The sequence below is a fragment of the Coloeus monedula genome, assembly GCF_965178545.1.
Source record: "Coloeus monedula genome assembly, chromosome: 6".
NCBI classification, from domain to species: Eukaryota; Metazoa; Chordata; class Aves; order Passeriformes; family Corvidae; genus Coloeus; species Coloeus monedula.
This window is the reverse complement of record NC_138786.1, coordinates 55,303,811-55,324,773: the sequence shown is the minus strand read 5'-3', so window position 1 is coordinate 55,324,773 and position 20,963 is coordinate 55,303,811. Positions and strand designations below refer to the sequence as shown.

General features: G+C 40.5%; 1 protein-coding gene across 4 annotated transcripts in view; it reads left to right on the top strand.

The window, feature by feature from the left end:
• Positions 1–19,233: 19,233 nt before the first annotated feature.
• Positions 19,234–20,963, top strand: part of PPP1R13B (protein phosphatase 1 regulatory subunit 13B) — a 69,425-nt gene continuing 67,695 nt past the window's right edge. For 3 of the 4 annotated variants that reach the window (XM_082283738.1, XM_082283737.1, XM_082283735.1), the window contains exon 1: positions 19,234–19,634. In XM_082283738.1, coding sequence (XP_082139864.1) covers positions 19,626–19,634 — 9 coding nt within the window. In that variant the 5' untranslated portion in view covers positions 19,234–19,625. Of the gene's footprint in view, positions 19,648–20,963 lie in introns of all 4 variants that reach the window. The other variant, XM_082283736.1, reaches the window with a different exon arrangement.

Below are 20,963 nucleotides of genomic sequence, written 5' to 3'. Positions count from 1 at the left end.
GGCGGCGGATGGCAGCTGGATGGCGGCTGGATGGCGGCGGATGGCGGCTGGATGGCGGCTGGATGGCGGCGGATGGCGGCTGGATGGCGGCTGGATGGCGGCTGGATGGCGGCTGGATGGCGGCTCCCGGCACGCGGTCCCGCGCCAGCGCCCTTCCCGGCACGTGCGCGCCTTCCCGCCCTCCGCCCGACCCCGCCCCCGGCGGGAGCGCTCCCGGCTGGGATCTGCCCTCCCTTCCCAGCCAGTTCACCTGTGGCTGCGGGCTGAATTCCTCTAAGCCGACCCCCAAAACTTTTTAAAGGCTTGCTTAGAAAGGCAGGACATACAGACGCAGACCAGAAGTATACTGGACGGTCGAACACTAAAGCCTGTCATCCCTATTGGATAAATTTCAAAAGAAGAATAGGAGCTAAAATAAACGTGTGTCACTTGAATTTCCCTTTCATCTGGTCATCCCCTCGTCTGAAATAACTGCAAACATCTGTGTGTAATTTGTTAAATCAAATAAATAACGAAAACCAACACAAACACAGGGTAGCCCTTTACTTTGTCTGATAGGATTTATTTTCTCTACACTGAGTACCTGATCCAGTGCAGATATTGGGTTGCTTTAGAACTGTTACTGTCAGGTAAATACAAATCTAGGGTATATGTAGAGAGATAAGGATACTAGAGCCCCTGTCTGCTTAATGTATCAGCCTCAAAATCGTAAATTAAAGAAGAGGATTTTCCCCACTAAAATTTCAAGCGGTTTTGAAAGTTCTAAATGAAATAGGTGAGATACACGTAGTATTTCATCGACATAAGTTATAAGTTATTCCTATTAAATCCAAAAAAACCCCAGATAAGATCCAAGAAGTCTTGCCCTGTGTGACAAAGCTCATATGTAGCAAATGTATACACCTGCAGATTATGCAAATCCCTCAGTAGGAAAGGAAATGCAGTCTATGATCCCACTAAAGCATTTTAACACACACAAAAACGATCGGAGCTCTGCTTTCCTTTCAGAGCCACGGGAGGCCTGGGCGGTCATTCCCCCCCTCACCCCACAGAACAATGCCCGAGCACAGCTCTGGAATTCCAGTCACCCAGTCCTTCCCAGCACCTGGAGGAAATAGCCTGCAAGGTACATGGGTGCCGCAGATCTCCTAAATGCGGCCCAGCGGGTGCCTCCCACTCCTCCGGGACAAGCTCTTCCCTAAGGGATACACTGCATAGACTGTCAGAGGCCCTTCCCAGCATTGTCCTGCTGTGCTTGTTCTTGGGAAGCAGGACTGAGGTGAAGATCTGCATTAGAAGAGCATTGCTAGCAGGTCGAGGGAGGTGATCCTGCCCCTCTGCTCAGGCTTGGAGAGGTGAATGTGGAGTTTTGTGTCCAATTCTGTGCTCCTCAGTCCTAGAGGGACGTGGAGCTCCTGGAGCAAGTCCAGTGGAGGAAAACAGAGAATGACTGGGGGACTGGAGCATCTCTCTTATGAGAAAAGGCTGAGGGAGCTGGGCCTGTCCAGCCTCGAGAAGAGACTACTGAGAGGGGACCTCATCAGTATATATAGGTATCTGAAGGGAGGGTGGCAAGAGGATGGAGCCAGGCTCTTCTCGGTGGTGCCAAGCAATAGAACAAGAGGCAACTGGCAGAAACTGATGCCCAGGAAGTTCCACCTGAACATGAGGAAGAACTTTACTGTGCAGTGACCATGCACTGGAACAGGTTGCCCAGAGAAGGTGTGGAGCCTCCCTCACTCAAGATATTAAAGAACTGTCTGGACACAATCCTGTGCCATGTGCTCTGGGATGACCCTGCCTGAGCAGGCAGGTTGGACCAGGTGCCTCACTGCGCTCCCTTCCCGCCGCACCTATTCCACGATTCTGAGGGAAGCGGGGCCGGCACCGCCGCGGCGCGGAGATGCTCTGGTCCTCCGCGGCCATAGGGGGCGCTGCTGTCCCCGCTCGCCGCGCGTCCGTTCCCGGCGCACCCCGCGGCGGCAGCGGACCCGTCCCTTTTCCCGAGTGTGACCTTCGCCGCTCCCCTGGCACGGTGGGTCCGGGCCCGGCGAGCCCCGGCCGGGTCCTGGCGGGCACTGCTCGGGTGTGTCTCGGGTGGGGGCAGCGCTGGTTCAGGTGTGAAGGGAAGAAGGGAGAAAAGGAATGCGGCCCGTGGCGCTGGAACTTGGCCGTTACTCGCCCGACCCCGTGCAGCGGAGTCGGGCCTCGGGCGGGCCGCAGGTGCCCCGGGCTGCGGGGGGCTTGTGGCGGGGAGGTCAAGGAGGCAGCAAATACAGCCTTGTTCCGGGTAGATTTCAGAAAAAAAAACCAGAACGACGTCGCGCCAGTGCAGGCCTTGGGGAAAAGTCTCTGCCGGGCTTTAGCACGGTGTTAAGTGGAAACAGCACTGTTTATTCCGTGTTTTGCAGCGGTGGGGAAATCTTGCTTTCCTGTTTTGTTCAATGTCCTTGTTTGTTAGTATGTCTTGATATTCTGCTATAGCAGAGTGACTGTTTGTAGTCTGCTGTTCATTTGAAACTACAAACAGTGGAAATTTAAGTGAGCAGTGTCCTTAATAGTGTTGGTGAAGGCACAAAGGTGTTTCAGGAACTTTAGCCACAATAATAAATGATTGAAATGACTGTCCATAAACAGAGATAAATGTGGGTTTGTCCGTAATTACACATTAATTGCTTCAAAGTTGCGTTCATTCTTTAAGAAGAACCTACATTTTTCCAGTTGTTTGGACACTGGCTGCCCTTGTTCCTCTTCTCTTTGAGGCTTGCCAAACGATGCTTTGCATTTAGTAACAGCAGACAAGCAAGGGAGCATTACCTCAGAGAAGTTTAACTCTGCTTTTCTTTCCTCGGTCTCTGGTTTACTGTACGCTGTCTATATGTGTGTATAGCTCACTTTATTGGGTTGTAATAAGCATAAAAAGTGACTGTTGGGTGAAGTGCTGTGCATAAGACAGTAGAACATGGGGCATCTCAGTGCAGTGTGGTGCAAATGTGAACTAACATTTATGGGAATTAGGATAAGCTTTATTTTAAAACCTATAATTTTTCTCTTTGTCTAACAAAGCTACATGGAAAGGAAAAAAAAAAAACCACCAACACTGACAGGTTTCTTGCTCTTGGGGTGTATTTTGAAAGTCAAATAGTCATGATAAAGCATAAATTCATTAGCTTAACATCATTTATTTTGCTATTTTGAGTAGAAATTACCATGCTGGAAGAGACAGCTGCGAGGGAGGGAAGATAAATTGGTAGTGCAAGGAAGGAGCCTCTCTGGTTTATCTGGAATGAGACTTCCTCCTGAGGAAATCTAGAAACATTAAGAAAAAGCTGTCACTGATAGGCAGAGAGAAGTCTAGCTATTGATGCTCTGTAAATGTTCTGTTGACTCATCTTTGAACCCCTTCATCAGCTGTAATTTCAATACTGTTTTTTTGTATTAGCCCATAAATTGTAACTTTAACTCTGAATTTTCATTTCTTTGCCTTGGAATAAGTACTTTGGCATGCTTGGGGATTTTTTTTTTAACCTGTAAACTGCTGCTGATACGTATCAGGAGTGTATGTATGTTAAAAATCCAGCAGGTAAGAATACAGCTGCAAAACTTTACATGACAAAACTTCTTAAAATTTTCAGATGATGCAGGCCATGATTCCAAAGTCATTGAGACCCATGAAATTCTACTTCTCCACTGTTTATCAAGAAATATGGGTTGGTATAGCATTAATGAGTTATGCCTACTACAAGATTTCATATGGGGGTAAGTTACACATTATAGTCTTCATTAGCTGCTACCTTATAGATCACGTTTATAGATGAGAATACCCCTAACAAAAATCAGTCGTTGAAGATACCTAGCAAATAAGAAATTAACACTCTTACTTAGGGCCAGGTCTTTGCTATAAAAATTTAGATGTTTTAAATGCTCATTGTAGAAGATTCCACTATCAAAAATACTCAAATATCAGTGTAATTGTGCCTACATTATGAAGATCAGGTAATGTAGGAATTGATTTTTAAAATGCAGATCTAACTTACTTGCTCAAGATTTTGAAATTAAATAGTTTTTAAAAGGTTTTTTCACATGAACTTGTGAAAGTGTATTTTAGGATGATGGCACCTCAAAATGTGATCTGCATCACTGAACATGAGAATGTGTGTTACTTGGTGACACTGGATGACTTTCTCAGAGAAAGAAACAGAATATCTAATATAAAAATATTAAATTTGAATGGGCCAGGTCCCTTAAAGCAGAAGGGTGCAACAGTTTATGGTGTCTTAAAGGTCCTGTTTGTCAACTTAGGCTATGTTAAAAAAATCCCAAGTCAAACCCTTTACTGACTGTCATGAACAATGAAGTGTTTTAAGTTGTAGACAAAGTTTACAGAGAAAGAAACCCCTTGCTGTGGGAACAGCTGAGTGATATTACCTCAGCATTTCTGTAACTTTGTCCAAATAATGTGTAGCATTCCAAAACTGATACACTGCACTTACAAGCTTAAGTAAATATAAGTAGTTGAGCTTAATGAGTATTAATGACTATTAAGTAAATATGAGTAGTTGAGGTAGAGAGGAAGGAAAAATTTAACTTTTGCTTTAACCTTTTATTTCATGGAGAGTTCAAAATGGATAGACTATTCCAAATTTGTGTTTGTGTCATGCTACTTTAATTCATGACTTAGACAAATGTCCTGGTGTCAGGTTTTGAGGGCCAAAAAGCCTGGATAAATGGCAACTTGTATGCTAAGCTTTATTTGGAAGTAAAAATAGTTTTTATAGCTGTAGCCCTTTCTGCACTTGGGGAACAATTTTGCTAATAATGGAATAAATTAGGATAAATTAGATTGGAGGGGACCTCTTGAGCTCACCTGGTCCAAACCAGTGCTTAAAGCAGTTAGGTGAAAGTTACATCAGGTTGTTTATCACCTTATTCATAATTTAAGTGAGTTATTTCCAAAGATGGAGATTGTACACTCTCTTACACCTATTTTCATTACAAAGAATTTTATTTTTGATCACTGTAAATCAGTATTTTAGGTGAACAATTACAATGGGAATGTAAAATACAAAAGAAAATTTTAAAGCAAACATTTCACTTCAGTTTACATCCATATATTGTGTGTATATATATCCATATATTACGTAAAATAGTAACATTCTGTAGATATTTCTTTTGAATTGCAGTAGTAGTCTTGATGCTTATAATTTCTAAATGCATGGAGTCTTGGTTAATTAAAAACAAACAACTTTTGAAAATCAGTATAATGTTTACAGAGATGTACCATGGAAAGTATAATTTTTGTTTAGTAATAATAAAAAACTAATTAAAATTTATCTATAAAAAGTAAATAGGAAAAATATTTTTAACTGTCATTGTTCAGCTTTCTTTTTTTGCTTTTTTTTTTTCCAGGCAAAAAATCAGCAGGAAATAGTAAGTATTAGATATCTAATACCTTGGTGTAATTTTTAAATGAGTGCAGTAAAAATTAGCTCAGAATATTTTACATTACATAAGTTTGGGGCTTAAGTTACAGATTTAGCAAATGTTTAAAGACTACTTCAAAATGAGTAATTTTGGTTGTATTGATGATTTTGTAAGCTAGAAACATCTGTGGATCTGCACATAAATTGTCTTTTGTGTAGGTTTTAGGAATAGAATGGAAGTTTTATATCTTGACTGTGTGGGTGAGGAATTTTTTTAAATAATAATAACAACCATTTAATGGAATTATTTAAATCAGCATACTTTCAAGAGTACCTGCTATTTTAGCTGTCAAGAAACTAGAAAGTATAAACTTGTGTTTTGGATTTGTATTTTTGTATCTTTATAAAGTAGTGTTTAGATATTTATGGACAGTTTCTTCTGATGTCACACTGGAATTTACTTTTTCATGAACTGCTGTATCTCAGTTCACTTTTTGGACCATGAGAGAGAACCCATTTGCTCCCAGTTGAATTTGTACATGCAAACATTATTTGCATTTTGAAACGTGCAATTAGAGAAAATACTGCCTAGTAAGCTTAGAATAATAGTGTAAATAAACCTCAGTTATGGAAGAACCATAACAAAACCAAGGAAGAATGGGTGTTTGACTGTAATAGTGCTTTAAAACTTGCAAAAGAGGATTTTTAATATTTGCTAAGTTTACTTCCATATACATTCTGAGGTTATTGCTGTATTTGAATAGCCAATTCTTGTGCTCAGATGTAAGTACAGTTGTCAATTCCAGGACCTGCACTACATTCCTGAATTGATTTGCTCTACTGTTCCAACACTCTAAATTGTGTCTTTGTTTCAGAGTCCTCTGGTTCTGGCCATCATTAAAGATCTCTTCTCTTCTTGGAATATGAATTTGGTGGTTCCTCATCTCTACTGCAGATGAAGCAAGTTACAACCATAGGGAAATTAATGCTAGAACTGTACCTGATCCATCTGCTGTAATTGGAAAAAGAATAAATCCATTGAGCAAAAAGTAATTAAAGATGTTGAATATATGCTGGACTGCAGTGTTAACCTAATTTTTATAATAAGTTCTACAGTTCTTCTAAGTACCATGTTAAACTTTTTCAACAGTACTTTAAAAGGGACCAAATCTTTATAACTTAACTTCTTCATAGAATTAGATTCCTTTTTTCCCCCCTAATAATAGCTTTTTTGGCTATTTACTTTTAAAATGTCATTTAATAGGATGCCAAGTATGAGGACTTAATTCCCAGCTTTTTGTCAACTTGTGGTGCAGTAACCAAGGTACCAAAAATTATATCCCAAACCTTATGTTTTTTTAAAGCGTTCTTAGTTCTGCAAGGTTTAAAAGCAAAGGTTTTATTGTTATGAAAACACCATGGAAAACATTTACAGATATTTTTTTAAAGTGCATTATTCACAATTATATATTTTTGTTCTTCATATTCAGTAGAGCTAAGGAATTATTCTGAAAGGCTTTTTCTTTAGTCACAAATTTTGCAAAGGAATAAGTAATAACACGCCCATATTGTATAAGAAAACTGGTATTACATGGACTTTTATTTGCCAGTGGAGCTTACAAAAATATCAAAATTTAAAGGGAATAATGAAATCATGTACTGGCAGCACTTGGTATGAGCACAAACATTTACCTGACTTCAAAGAGTTTTCCTTTTTCCTGAAAATGTAGAAGTAATACATGTATTATTAGGATGGGTCATTAGTGGTTTTTGCAGATAGCTGTTAGATCTCTATAGCAAGTATATTTTGGCAACTGTAGGAACATATGCTATCTTACGAAGCTCAGTGTTCAGAACTACGCATACTGAATTCTGTACCAAGGATACATAGTGTGTAAAACCAAAACTAGACTTCATGTCATGTTTTGTTTAAATGTAGCCTAATCTGCCTTTGAGAAGATTAAAAGGCTTAAGTCATTTTAATGACTTAATGCTTACGTACATCTTTTTAACTACTTCACTGAAACATCTTAAATCTTTCAGCTTGATTAAAGTTTTGCTTTTCAATCTCCTGAATGCAGTATCTGGCCATAGCTTAAATGTTTTGTATTTGAACATTCAGGAACTTGATAATCTTACCTGCTGATGGTAAACATTCCAAACACTGTTGCCCTTAATTTCTTCAAAATTTATGCTTAATAGCTGTACCTACTGAACAGACTAAAATTACCAGTCTTACTTCTCTGAAAGCTTTTTTTAAAGAAGGCAAGTATAGCATCACTGAATTTGAAAAGGTGACATCTGTCTTTCATGTATTTTTGCCATTTATTCCACCTTCCACAGTGTTCTTTGTTAAACCTTTCCTTGATATGTTTTAGCTGATTGTTTACTAATTTCTATATGGGTTTTTTTGTTTCCTCACTGCAGAAAAATGAATGAGAAATCGGAACTCACTACTTGATTTTTTTAAATAAAATCAAAAGCATCTGAAAGAAGGGAATAGATAATAAAAACTAGAAGAAAATGGAACTTAAATGAACAGATATTAGGCCAGTGGTAATTACAGGGTGAGTGAGTTGTGGTATACTTAATAAGCAGTTCAGATTGAAAATTTATGCCAAGTAAGGAGCTAAAAGAGCATTTGTAATGCAAATTTACGATCATTAAGTTATAGTTCCTAAGATACCACACATACTTCAAATGACCTGCTTTAGCAATTTTCAATTACAGAGCTCAGGCAAACAGACCAGGAAAAAATCATTAATCACTGCAGGATTTGCTTCACCTTAGCCAGACCATTGGCACTGAGGTACATCAACATGCTCTTGTGATCTGGGTTGGAAAGCAAGAAGAGCTTCTGCTGACCTGCCCTTGGAGCACACTTAACTGCACTTCTAGGTAAACTTAACCTATTTCAAGTCTTAACGCTTCTTTCCATCTGACTTGCTTGATTTTCTAGTAGGGAAAGAAAGTATATACAGGCAACAGTGCGTGGGTTATAAAAATGACAGTTTTTACTGAAACAATGCCATATGCAACTGGTTCTTCATTGGTGCTTCTCAGTCAGGAATTTCTATGAAGGCTACAGAATACTCCCTCCTTTTTGATCCTTAACACAAATATCTACAAAAGATAGGGGAAGTAAGACTGGTGTTTATGTTTAAATAGATGTTTTGTTTTGGTTTTTTACTTGTAGCATACAGAAGGAGGAAATTCAGCCAGTGGCTTGATTCAAAAGCAGAAATCAACACACCCATAACATGTAACACCTGTAGTACTATCTCTATACTTCCTGCTCCTCTGTGGTGAAGTAATGTAAAACACAATAGAGCAAAGCAAACCAAGGCATTGTAAGAGCCATTTCATATATACAGTGAGGTGTGGAAAGAGTAATCAATTTTCACTGCAGCACTAGCACCTGGAGCATAGCCCTAGGTAGATGAACATTTCAAGGAGTACCCACCCTTGAAGTGAATATTCTTATTGTAGAATATGTGCCTTTTTTTTTGTTTTATAGTAATTTAGCTAAGGTGATTTCTAAAGCCAACTTCAAAAGATTTTCTTGTTCCAGGTAAGTGTCTATACAGACAATATGCAGCTCCTGAACAGACCCATCTTCTATGCAGATGACTATGTAAGATCAGGACTTTAATCCATGGATGTAATATTCATCATGATTCACAACTAAACACTGGTGAGGGATATGCTTACTGCACATTGATGGATCATGTTGCTTCCCTTTAGCTGCTTCCTCTTTATATTGCTGACATTTCTAAAAGAGGATTACATTTAAAGTTTATGTAGTGAAATAGTTAAGCAACTGCATTTTTAATCTGTTGCCTGTGACAAGGCATCAGGAATGACAAAAGCTGTTTACTGCCTTTACCATGTTAGTGGAACAACAAACATCTTCAGGGGTTGAAGAGCCGCATCCAATTACTGCAGCACCCTCTTGACTAAGTTTTGTTGTGGCACTGGTAATTGATTCTTTTTTTACTCAATACAGAACATGAAAGCTCAGCAGTAGGAAAGTGTATTAATAATGGCAATACTAATGCAAGATGTCTCTTTACAGTATATTTCTGTATGTGCTGGGTCTTACTTATGACTGGGATTTCTCATTTTGGAGCTTGGGGATTTCTCGAACATCTCAAGTGCTGTCCTACAATTAGGAATCTCAGAGTTTCTCCTGCATGCTAATAAAGTATGATAGAATACGGGTGCAGCAAAATACAGTCAGAGCCAAGGAAACATTAGTCATAAGGCCCAACCTACTTAACCTCCTTAATGGCTAACTTGGAAAAAACCCAAATGTGTATTCATGTTAATTGGGAGGATGAGTAAAGCTGCAGGAAATGATCCAAAGTAACTAAAACAACTGAACTAGTCGTCTGTTTATCTGAATCATGATAGCAATCCACTGTTTGTAGTACAAATGCCGATACAGAGCTGGTATGTGCATACATCTTGTACTTTGGAACAGTATCAGGTGCTTGTTAGACACAGGTGATTGTGTGTGACATCACCACCAGCTGCCTGAAATGAAACGGAGGAAATCAGTGTGAAACCTCTATTGTTTCATTCACGGAAATCTGTAAAATTACTAGGAAGGAAAGAATAGTAAGATGGAGAGTCCCTGAGGCATTAAATATGTTAGTTAACAATTCATTAAATGGAGGAACTAGAAGTGACAAGATAGTGCTTGAACGGCAAACTCTTCCAACTACAATTCTATGACCTTTAGCAACTAACATTTAGCAGCTAATATTTTTAAGAACATAAAGCCACATGGCTGATTCGGTAATCTATTAAAAACTCGTAAATAAGACTGGCTTGTGTAGTCTACTCCACTGCTGCAGGCAAAGTACTTGGAAACAATTACTCTTTCCTAACTCAAAATGAACTGACCACCACAAGAATGGATGATTTGGACGTTTTAATTAAATTCTGCTAAGGGTGTTATGATGTGTTTAGTTGTGGTTTAACAGTATGAGTACTCTGGCAGCTACACCAGCTTGTAGAGTTTGCACTCTCACCACAGTGCCTTGCTCCTCACAGTTGTGCTGCTATAACTATTTGTGAATCAGATCAGGTGATTTTTTCATAATTTTATGGGGTTTTCCCCCTCTAAAATAACAAAACAAGCACTTGTTGGGGTTTTTTTTTCCATTTGAATTTGGACCCATCTGATTCTGTTCACAGCAAAGCTGCTTTATAACTAGATTGTAGCACAAGAGTTTGGGGGAGGGAGGGGGGTTTGCAGGAAAAGGGCAGAAGAATCAGAATTTCTATCTTTGCATTCACTCAGCCAAGTTCCCTAAGTCGTTGTGTCCCTTGTAATAAGGCAATACTAGTTTCCTCCTCATCCGCAGCTACGCACATGATCAAAGCACTGTCTCCCCTGCAAGAACTGTCATCAGTGTCAACAGTCGGAGCAATAAAAAGAATGCAGAACCCCACCCTGTATACAAATCAGGAATGACAGCTTGTGCTCCTGCAAAGGCAGAGCCTTGCTTCCTTCCTCTGGGACAGCACATTGCTTTCTTGAGTTTGTACTATCGCTTAATTAATTGGGACAAATGAACAACAAATAGGGAACAGGGAGAACCACTGGATAATGATATCCTAATGCTCAATACTAGCAGGAAGAATACTTTTACTTATAAAGGATAAATTTAGTAGTGGTTCATCAAATTATATTGTTGGTTGTCATCAAATGAAAACATGCTTAATTATTATGACCTCCTAAAGGATCCTAAAGAAACGGTTTTTAAGTGATATGACCTTTAACTTTTATATCCATATCATGACAGTACCTTCAGTGATCTGCTGGGAGAGACAACAGAGATTTCTTCAGAGCTAATGAAGTGTGTTTGCTAGGAAATAATGGGGATTATGTGGGTGGTAGAACTAAGAGCAGTATACTGAATGAATCCCATCTGTGGTGACTGCTGCCTACACAGATTTTTTCTGCAGTATTAGTTGTAGTCTTCATTTCTTGTTTTAACCTGTTGTGTTTAGCATGCTTTTGATAATATTAAGAATTGCTGCAATTAAGGGGGAATTCTTTAGGTATGAAGTAGAAATTGTTGTGAGGTATTTCATATGGAATGCTATGTAAACAAGCAAAATGGCAACAACTGAACTGAAAAGAAGCAGAGTAGTAGGGGAGGAAAAAGGAGGGATTGATAAAGTGGACTAGAATGTGAACAGCCATTTGATAGAGGACCAAGAATACAAGGAGGGATACCTTTTTGGGGGGAGGTCTAGCCAAAAGCACTTCCACTTTTATAATTAACTCTATTGTTTATTTTGTTTATATATATATGTTTCAAGCTATGCTTTTTTCAGCACTGTTACTGACTCTTCACTCTTGATGCTTCAGGTATACCCTTTAATTTAGTGCAGTTGTGCAAAGAAATAGTCTTGTTTAAATTCTCTTATACCGGACATTACAATTCTCTCCTTATACTCTGGATGTTGTATTCCACATATCACATACAGCTTGAAAAGAAAATTCTTTTGGTCTCAGTTAGTATCTCTATAGACACTTCCTTAAAATAATTAGCTAAAATTTAAATTGCATTTCTTTCAGTAAGCTAAGGATTTGAGTCATACTGATTTTAACAAAGGACCTGACTCTTGGTTTAAGTAAACACTAAGACATAACACTGTTCAGCATACTTTGATTTAGGTAATTCCTTTGGAATTAGAAATTAGAAAAGGCATCTTACAAAAAATATTTTTACTTTGCTTTCAAATTATGTATTCTTATTAATGCTGTCACACCTCTTTTTAAATTAAGGCTAGTAAGTTAAACATGTACTCAGGCCTTTCTAGAAGGAAGAAAGACAGAAGGCAAGAAAAAAAAAGTTTCCCATAAGAATTGGAAGAAATAGAAAAAAGATTCCAGTACCTTGTGCTGTAGCTTGTCCATTTACAAAATAGAAATACTGGTTTTGAATTTGAGACATAAGCAGTAGTCAAACCTTTAAAGTAGCATCTAATCATCCCTCAGCAAGTAGGTTATTATTGGGTGTACTCCTCCGTGATGAACACACTCCTTTCCAGCCTTTTAAATATTCTCAGGTTCAGCTGCATATTATGGTATCTTCTTTGAATAAGTCAACCTAAAATAGATTCTAAATACATACCAGTGATACATTTTCTACTGTCACTATTTCTAGAGCTTTTCACTGAATCATTTTCAGTAAGGTTCCATCAATGCCCTACACAATTCATCTGCCTCTACTGTTGGCATTCTTCTGTTTATGTAGCTAAGAATTATAGTAAATCTTGTTGTAGGATCACAGTAGTAAAAACAAAAATTATTAAGAAGTGTATTTCTGGAAGATTACAAAACAGGGCACTTGGAGACAGAATCAACTTGTCTCATTAATGTTCCCTGAACTAGAACATTGTTGCTTTATGTGGAAAAGGAATATTTACAGAAACAGAAGGGATGAACCTTAAGCATCAATAAAGGACAAACCCGTTATTTTCATAATATGCAAAAAACATCATTGCAAATGTTAGAGTACATCTGCTGGTCAGATCACCCGAGTGCAGATGCTCTTCTATTAAAATGCACTACTAAAATAGTGTTTGTGACTTAAAAACTCGGATTCACAATAAATTGTATACACCTGTATAGAAGAAGACAGCCATGCTCTGACAATTTTTGGTAATCAAAAAGCCCAAAAAGTGACAATTTAAGGTGGTTTTTATATATACACATATCTATATATGTATCTCTGATTATATAAGTATATACGTGAGAGAGTGCAGAAATGTTTTCCATAGGAGATGTATGTTAAATCAGAACCTGTTTCAAATCGGCAATGGTGTTTTATTTAAACAGAATCAATACTCTGTACTGTATTTTTGGAGGAGACTTACCTTGTGTATTCTAATCTGTAAAATCTGTGATGAGTACATACACAAAAAAAAAGGTAAATAATGTTATTTCCAGTAGTCTAGTCTTATTAATGTAGTTGTTTAAATACTAGGTATAAACAGATTAGGGTTTTTTTAAATACACATTTAATTTGGTTTATATTTTTTTCTCCTGCTCTACATGAGCATTCTTCTGCTCAGAGGCATGTTTTTCTGTCTAAGCCTCCTTTGCACATCACTTTGTCAGTAATTGCTAGAAAATACCTTTCAGTATATCCCAGATTTCAGAACTGAGCAGAAGACTTTCCCAATCTCCCCTTCCAAGCTGCAATCCTTCACCCATTACCAGGTACAACAGCAGGAAGCATGAACTTCATTACATGATACCCCTTCATGTTTGTTCTTACTAGATCTATTTATCTCAAGAAAGGTAATTAAGAAAAGGACAAATTCTTGTAGGAGATGTACATTTCAGATCAGGAATTACTCCGTTTGAATACTGCAGTAATACAAATCTAATATGAAAACAAACCTGCATCTGATACAGCAGTAAACATAAGAAAGGAGACTGGTTTCAATTATATTAAATAAATAGCTGGCCATCTAAAACAAGGGAATTATGTGGTTAATAAAAAAATTGAAGACTAACCACCCACCTTTTTTGCAACATGAGGGAAAAACTAATCATATGTCACAGACTTCTGCATGAGGCTTTTACTGAAAGTATTTGAGATCACTTCATACAGAAATTGTTAAAAACACTTAAGTACTTAACTCACTAAATCATGAGTGAGATACATGAGAACAATTTTAGTCTTACAGTAACAAATTAAATAGCTGGACTCAAAACATGACCCATCCATTCTCCCCTCATTTTAACCAAGTGGTACACTCAAAACACAGTAGCACATAAATAAAAGAGGAGTAACGAGTGAAGGATTGACTGTCCCCTTCCTAATTAATGTTTCAACTAATAACCCATCATCTGGCCCATCTCAGATACTTGCACTCATCATAGGCATACAGAAAATTTTTAAAAGGATTTTTATAAAGAGAGCCCAAATGGCTATAAGGACTAAGTACAAGCAGAGAGAACTTCTCCCAGGATATTCAAGTTTTTGTTTTCTCCACCTTTTAGCATACAGTTAATGGCTTCATTGTTACAGGGGAGCAGATCAAGACTTTCCATCTCTTAAGGTGATGGCATGTCATCTGTCTTACAGGATTGTATCTTCTGTAGCTACAATATAAAACAATACCTTTTAGTGTAATAATTTTACAAGAGTGGATAGCAACACAGTCCCAATGAGACCACAGCATTTTCCACTAAGTACATGCTTTTGCATCATGTGTATTGGATTAAGTGTACAATTTCTGTTATTGTTTAAAGAAATTACCTCTAATCCACCAAATGCAGGGCTGGAACACATGACATACCAGGCACCCAAATCCCAGGAAGTGCACACAGCTATGCTACACACACATAATGCTTCACTCCTGCTTTAATTGTTACACTTCTCAGAATGATGCACCGAATGCTGGGCTATGGAAACTTCAGATCATGACTCACCTAGTCCAGCATACATTACTTTAGAATATTACAAGGCATCTTTCTCCTGTTCACGTGTCTTAAATACTGTATACCAAACAGACATCAAAGTGTTTCCTTTAGGTTATTATTTGTAGTTTATTTATCTCTGAACAGGTTTGGTGGGGTTTGAAATGCATTGACTGTATGTGAATTCAAGCATGGCAGCGTATGACTATTGTTCAGTACGAATACTTTATTGCTTAGGAAGTCAGCTTGATTCTGGAATGAAAGGCTACTTAAGGCCACAGTAACAAATTAATATACCTTTCCTTTAAATATACACTCTTTACACTGTATTTCACTAAAGATTTTAGGCTTCTGGTGTGAAACTCCCCTTCAAACTAGGTCTTTTTGTTTGTATCACCTGTCACATAGCACTGCACTGTAGCCACCACATTAACTTCCTGGCAAGTTAGAAGTCCTTCTGTCATTCAGCTTCTTAAATTGCTCACCTACTCAGAGCCAGTTCCTCCTGCATTGCAGCAAATGCAAAATACAATTTTTGAAAGGAGAGTTGTATTCTGTAATAAAGTAACCCACTCATTCATTTAACAGAGACATCATTTTCTTTAATACACACATACAACCCCAGTGCTCCTACCCATACTCTTAGAAATTTTATTCTGCCAGTTGTAAGGGAACCCATCTGAACTGTAGCCATCCAAAAGCCTGCTCCCTAATCAGAGCTAGCCATCCAGGCTCCATCTTAAATCAATACAGAGATAGGCAACTTCAAAGACCAAGAGATTTAGATAGTGGGATGAGTATCTCGACATGAATGAATTACCTGCAGAGCTGCCTCTCTCCCCTCCCCGTCCCTATTTATCTGTAGAAGCAGCCTCAATAACTGATTGAAATGACACACCTAACTCCTACATTAGTGAAGTTGGATAAGATGGATCCCACCCTAAATGTGTGACCTCTGACACTGTTGCTGGCTATAAATAGCAGTATCTGTTACTTAAAATAATACCACATGAAAAGAAAAAGTGTTACATTAATTCAAAATTATTTTCCTGTGACACCTCCAAAGCATGAAACCATTTTCCTATGCTCTAGAAAATCAACAAGTGAATGCAAAACTGGAGAACACTTGAATATCAGAAGGTAGGAAAACTGATTTTCCTCCTTTCATCTATGTATAGAAAAGAAGTAGGAGAGATACAGACATACTAGTTCTTAAAATTTTAAAAACACCTACATTTGAAAATCTCACTAGAAGATACTTAGAAAACACAAGTAGGATTTGGAATTTCAGCAGGAGTGCTCCTGAAAATTTCATTACTCTCCCATCTGTATCTTTGGGAATCTCTGCTTGTCCTAAGAATAATAATGATCAAATAAGAGGCCTGGCAATTTATTAACAGCAGTTAAAACCCCCTTTCCCAATAAACCTAGGTTAAATACACACCATGTTTTGGTCATTTTTCTCTATGTACACATAAAGTCCAAGTGTTTTAACAAAACACTAAATGACAGTTTATGTATTTCAGTCAAATTTCAGTTTCTTGGTAAATAAGACTTCTGCACGTCTCAAAAACTCACCATACCATGACCAATAAGCACTAATTCTTTTTTTTTTATCTATATTGTTAGTTGAATAAATGTCTATTAAGCTATAGTGGTTTCATTTTGTAAAGTTAAATAGAATTGCTGGGGTTTTTTAAGAACCAAGAGGAGAATAAAAGATATTTGTATAACATGTTTTAATACTTACACCAACAAATAAGCACAAACCCTTTCCTTTAGAAAGAGGTCAACAAAATTAGAACACCTTTCACAAAGGAAGTGGATTTGGAAGCACATAGTTTGGGTTTAGTACCTCAGGCTTTATCTGCTTCCATAAGCAAATTCTCTTCCCTTATCTTCTTAGGCATCCCCCAAATCCTGGCTGCTTTCATGCAACTTCGGTTATCCAAGAAAGGCAACTAAAATGTAGATATCACTGGTCCCTTGGGCCAAGCACCATAATTTTGACAAAATTGGACCAGGCATTTGGTATGGAAATGCATGGGCAATGGGGAAAAAAAAAATCTCCATTATGGTAAGTGACCATTTTTCTGCCCACAGTAAAGAGATTTCTGGTTTTAAGTTGGAATAAAAAAATGTTATAAAGGCTGCTTTGTCTCTTGACTGCTAAGAGAGTGGTTCCCAAAAAGATTTTTCTGTGGGAGAAGTGTTAAATAATCTCCCATGCTGCAGGTAGAATTTTAAGTCTTATACTTGGTAAATATTGGTTAATATTTTTTTTTTTCTTTCCTCATTTCTATAGGAAAATGGAGATGGGAAGAGATGAGGCAAGTGGTGTTTTCAAAGGAAGCAGAAATAGGAGTAGGAGCAGACTTGCATATAAAGTACATACTCTACCTTTTGAAGACATTTCCTCCTGGCCTTCAGTATCCAGTCTGTCTGGTTGCTGCACTGGCTGAACCTTCATCTGCCAAAAGCAACACAGTGTCGACAAACTTTTATACTACAGGCCATTGTTCCAACAGAGGAGTTGCATGGAGGAGTGTCTGCATCCCCAGCAATTGTCTACATCATATTCTCCCACATTTCATTTTGTAGGCATTCCTGCTGTTGCAGTGGAAAAGTAATAGTGGGATAATATTTACAGTATTTTATTTTTTATTATTATTCACTGAATACAGGAGAAAGTTAGCTATTAAGTATACCTGAAAAAAAAAAAAAAGAAAAAACCAGACCATTGTTCAATAATTGCTGGCAATGAAAATTAACCTGCTTAATGAGAAAGAGTAATTTTTATAGAACAAGTGTGACAAAAGGTGCACAATGCCCTTGTTGTTAGAATTTTAGAATTTCTAGTTTGTTAAAGTTAGAATTACTGTAAGTAGTAAGAGGACAATAAGTTTCTACTCACTGTCACTATTTTTGTTGATTGAAGTTCAATGTGAATTTGATGAAGATAAATTACTCCCCCCTATTTTTTAAGATAGATGACTATGAGCATTTTAGAGCCCGTTATATTCAGGTCAGTCTAATTTCAGGGTTAATATTCCTCTGAGTAGATCTGGGAGTTCTCTGGGGTCTGAAGTACCATAGTCTAACCTATTTCCAAAGCTCCATGTGTGAGGTGGAATCACAGTCTACAAGAACCTGAGGATGATACTATTGTGATTTACAAGTACCAATTTGAGTGCTACTTGCTGGCAAATAATGCTAAACTGGCAAAGTACTATCTTGTGATGCTAATACATTTTCCTTGTAGGACCACTTCAATAAAAGAGGCAGAGGCTTTGACCTGTCACAAAGCTTACACCAGAGCCTGCAAATGCACTGAGAAGGATACACAGTGAAATCTCAAGCATGTATATATTAAGATAATTTACACAATTATCTGTTACAGAATCTTGCATGAATAGGTTATGCTTACCATACAGGCTCATACATTGAGATTATTATGCTATTATCACTTACCCTGAAAGACTTACACAAACATTATCTAAGCTCCTCAAAAACGTGCCAAGTTAACATTTTTTTCCACTCCTAGCTGAGATCTGTCACGGTGTTCAGCAAATAAAGTAACAAAGACTGGAAACCAGCCATTTTCAGAAACGGAGCACTGGGTAGGTCCATGTATGCTGTAGATTAGGATTTAAGACTCACAGCAATATGAAATTTGTCTACATTGCATGTGTTGCAGTACTAACATATGGTGATGTTTTGACTTCTAGATGAGCTTGGCTTCTTCCAAGCTGTTAACTTTCATCTTGCTGTTGTAACTCTACAGAATGAGAGACCACAAAATGAAGGAAACTGAACCTTACTTTCAAACACGAGACCAGATCTCATGAGTCTGACATCAGGACAAAAATACCTTCCCCTCCTGCTGCTAAACAGAGTTGCGTACATCAGACAGATTTCACAAGGAAGGAACGGTGGAAGGAAGGTGACGCTAAACATGACGCTATCCAAGGTGTATTTCGTTACACCAGGACAAGCCGTTGGGAAGCGATCTCAGCCCACAGGCACGGGAGACCACCGAGCCCCGTGCTTACCGCCCAGCTGCCCCCGCACGCCCACCGGGTCGCGGGCAGCTACAGCGGCGGGGCCGGGCCGGGCGGAGCCTCCCCGCATTCCCCGCATTCCGGGGGTTGAGAGCGCCCGAGGCCGCTGCCCCTTCCTCCACCGCCCGGGCCCGGCGGCAATCGGCCCCGGGCAGCCCGCCCAGAGGAGGCGGCGCCCGCCGGGACCCGGCCCGGGGGCAGAGCGCCGGGAGGAGGAGGCCGCGATAGGAAAGAACTGGCGGGGCGAGCCTCACGCTCAGCACGGCGCTGGGGGAGCGAGAAGGTCCCAGCGGGGACGGGAGGCGGGTGCGGGTCCCGGCCCGGCCCGGCGGTCACGTGCGGCCCCGGAGCGCCTCCCCGCGCGGCCCCGCCCCGGCAAGGAGGCGGTGGCGGGGGTTAACCCGTGGCGGGGCGGCGCGGGCGGAGCGGAGCAGAGCAGGAAGCGCCCGGGGAGGGAGGCGGGAGAGGCGGCCGTGCTCCGGAGGAGGAGGAAGGGGGTTGGGAGCCCGGCCGCCGTCGCCGCCTTCGCCTCTTCCTTCCGCCCGCTGCGCGGAGCGAGGCGCGCGGGAGGCACCTGTCACAGCCGCCAGGGCGAGCGCGGCGTCCTCCGCGGTGAGAGGCGGCGGCGGCGGCGGCAGGAGAGGCCCGGCACGGCTCGGCGGGCCCGGCGCGGGGAAGGCTGCGGAGATGATGCCGGTGAGTGAGAACGGTGAGAGTTCGCGTCGTCGGTCCCTGGCCTGGCGCCGCGCTGCCGGGCGCTGGGACGCCTCGCCTTTTCCTGCGGGGCTGCCGGCGGCGGATGGAGTGCGCGGCGCCGCCGTCATCCCTGGTGGAGACCCGGCCAGCCGGGGCAGAGGGCTGCGGAGCTGCGGAGACGCCGGCGAGCTCCGCGCCCGGGGGGTGGGGCAGCGGGTCACCGCCGTCCCTGGCTGTGGGGGGGCACGACCTGCCCCCGCCCCTCCACCCAGGGGGGCTGCACCGGCCGTGACAGGTCGGGGGCCGCGTCCCCCCCGGGTCGCTGCCGGCAGCCGAGGCCCGCCGTGAGGCGTGGGGGGTGCGCTGTGTTTGGGTGAGTGGGTGTGCGGGGGGTGTGTCTGTTTGTTTGGGGGTTTTCCACCCAAACCCCGATCGCTTGCCGCCCGGGTGCGGGGAAGGGCTGAACCGTCCCGGGGCAGGCGGCTCTGGCCCTCCTGCCGGGGTCAAACGAGCGCAGGCGGCAGCTCCGTGTCAGCCTGGCTCCCTCCTCGGTTCCTGTCACCGCTTTTGTGAAGCCGTCGCTTATTTATCGAAGACAAACCCTTTCATTTTCCCTCAAACAACCTTGATTGTCTTCTGTGACAGAATCCCTGTTCGTTTCCTGCCCCCCGCTTCCCTCCCCTGTCGCTGTGAGCTGATGCAGTGGTCAGAAGAGAGTTGTTCTTGATGACTGTTCGTTTTATGACAAGATCCTTTGGGACGGAGTAATAAACAATCACATTCCTTTTGTTGATTTCTTTCAAACTCTGTTTGATCTCAAATGTGGCATTATGAGATACTCCATATAAGGCACTATCTCCCATGTTTTCTCTAATTCCAGTAGAAATTAGCTTTTTATTTCCAGTTCCTCTGCAGTGTTTGCAGCCAAAGCACTGCAGCAGAATGTTTCTCTGTGAGAACATTAAAGACATCTTTTACAAAATTTTATTGCTCCAAATTTGTTTAATGACTGAGAGGAGAATATAAATAGCTTAAACTGTGTGTAAAATTTCAGATTGAAGAGTACAGGTAATGTTTTAAAGCCAGGTATTATGACAAGCTTTTTAACATCATGTGTGCTTTAACTTCCAGCTGCTGGGTGCTAAAATACTCTTATTGATACTGATGAGAATTGCAGTGCACTGGGCACATTAGAAACCAGCAACAAAGTTCATGGAGTTACAGACTTACGCCATGAACATATGAATGTTACCTTGTAGAAACAAAAACAAGGTGACAGCTTCATCTTCGATCTCAACCTGGGTTATGCTTTACATTCATAAAATTCCT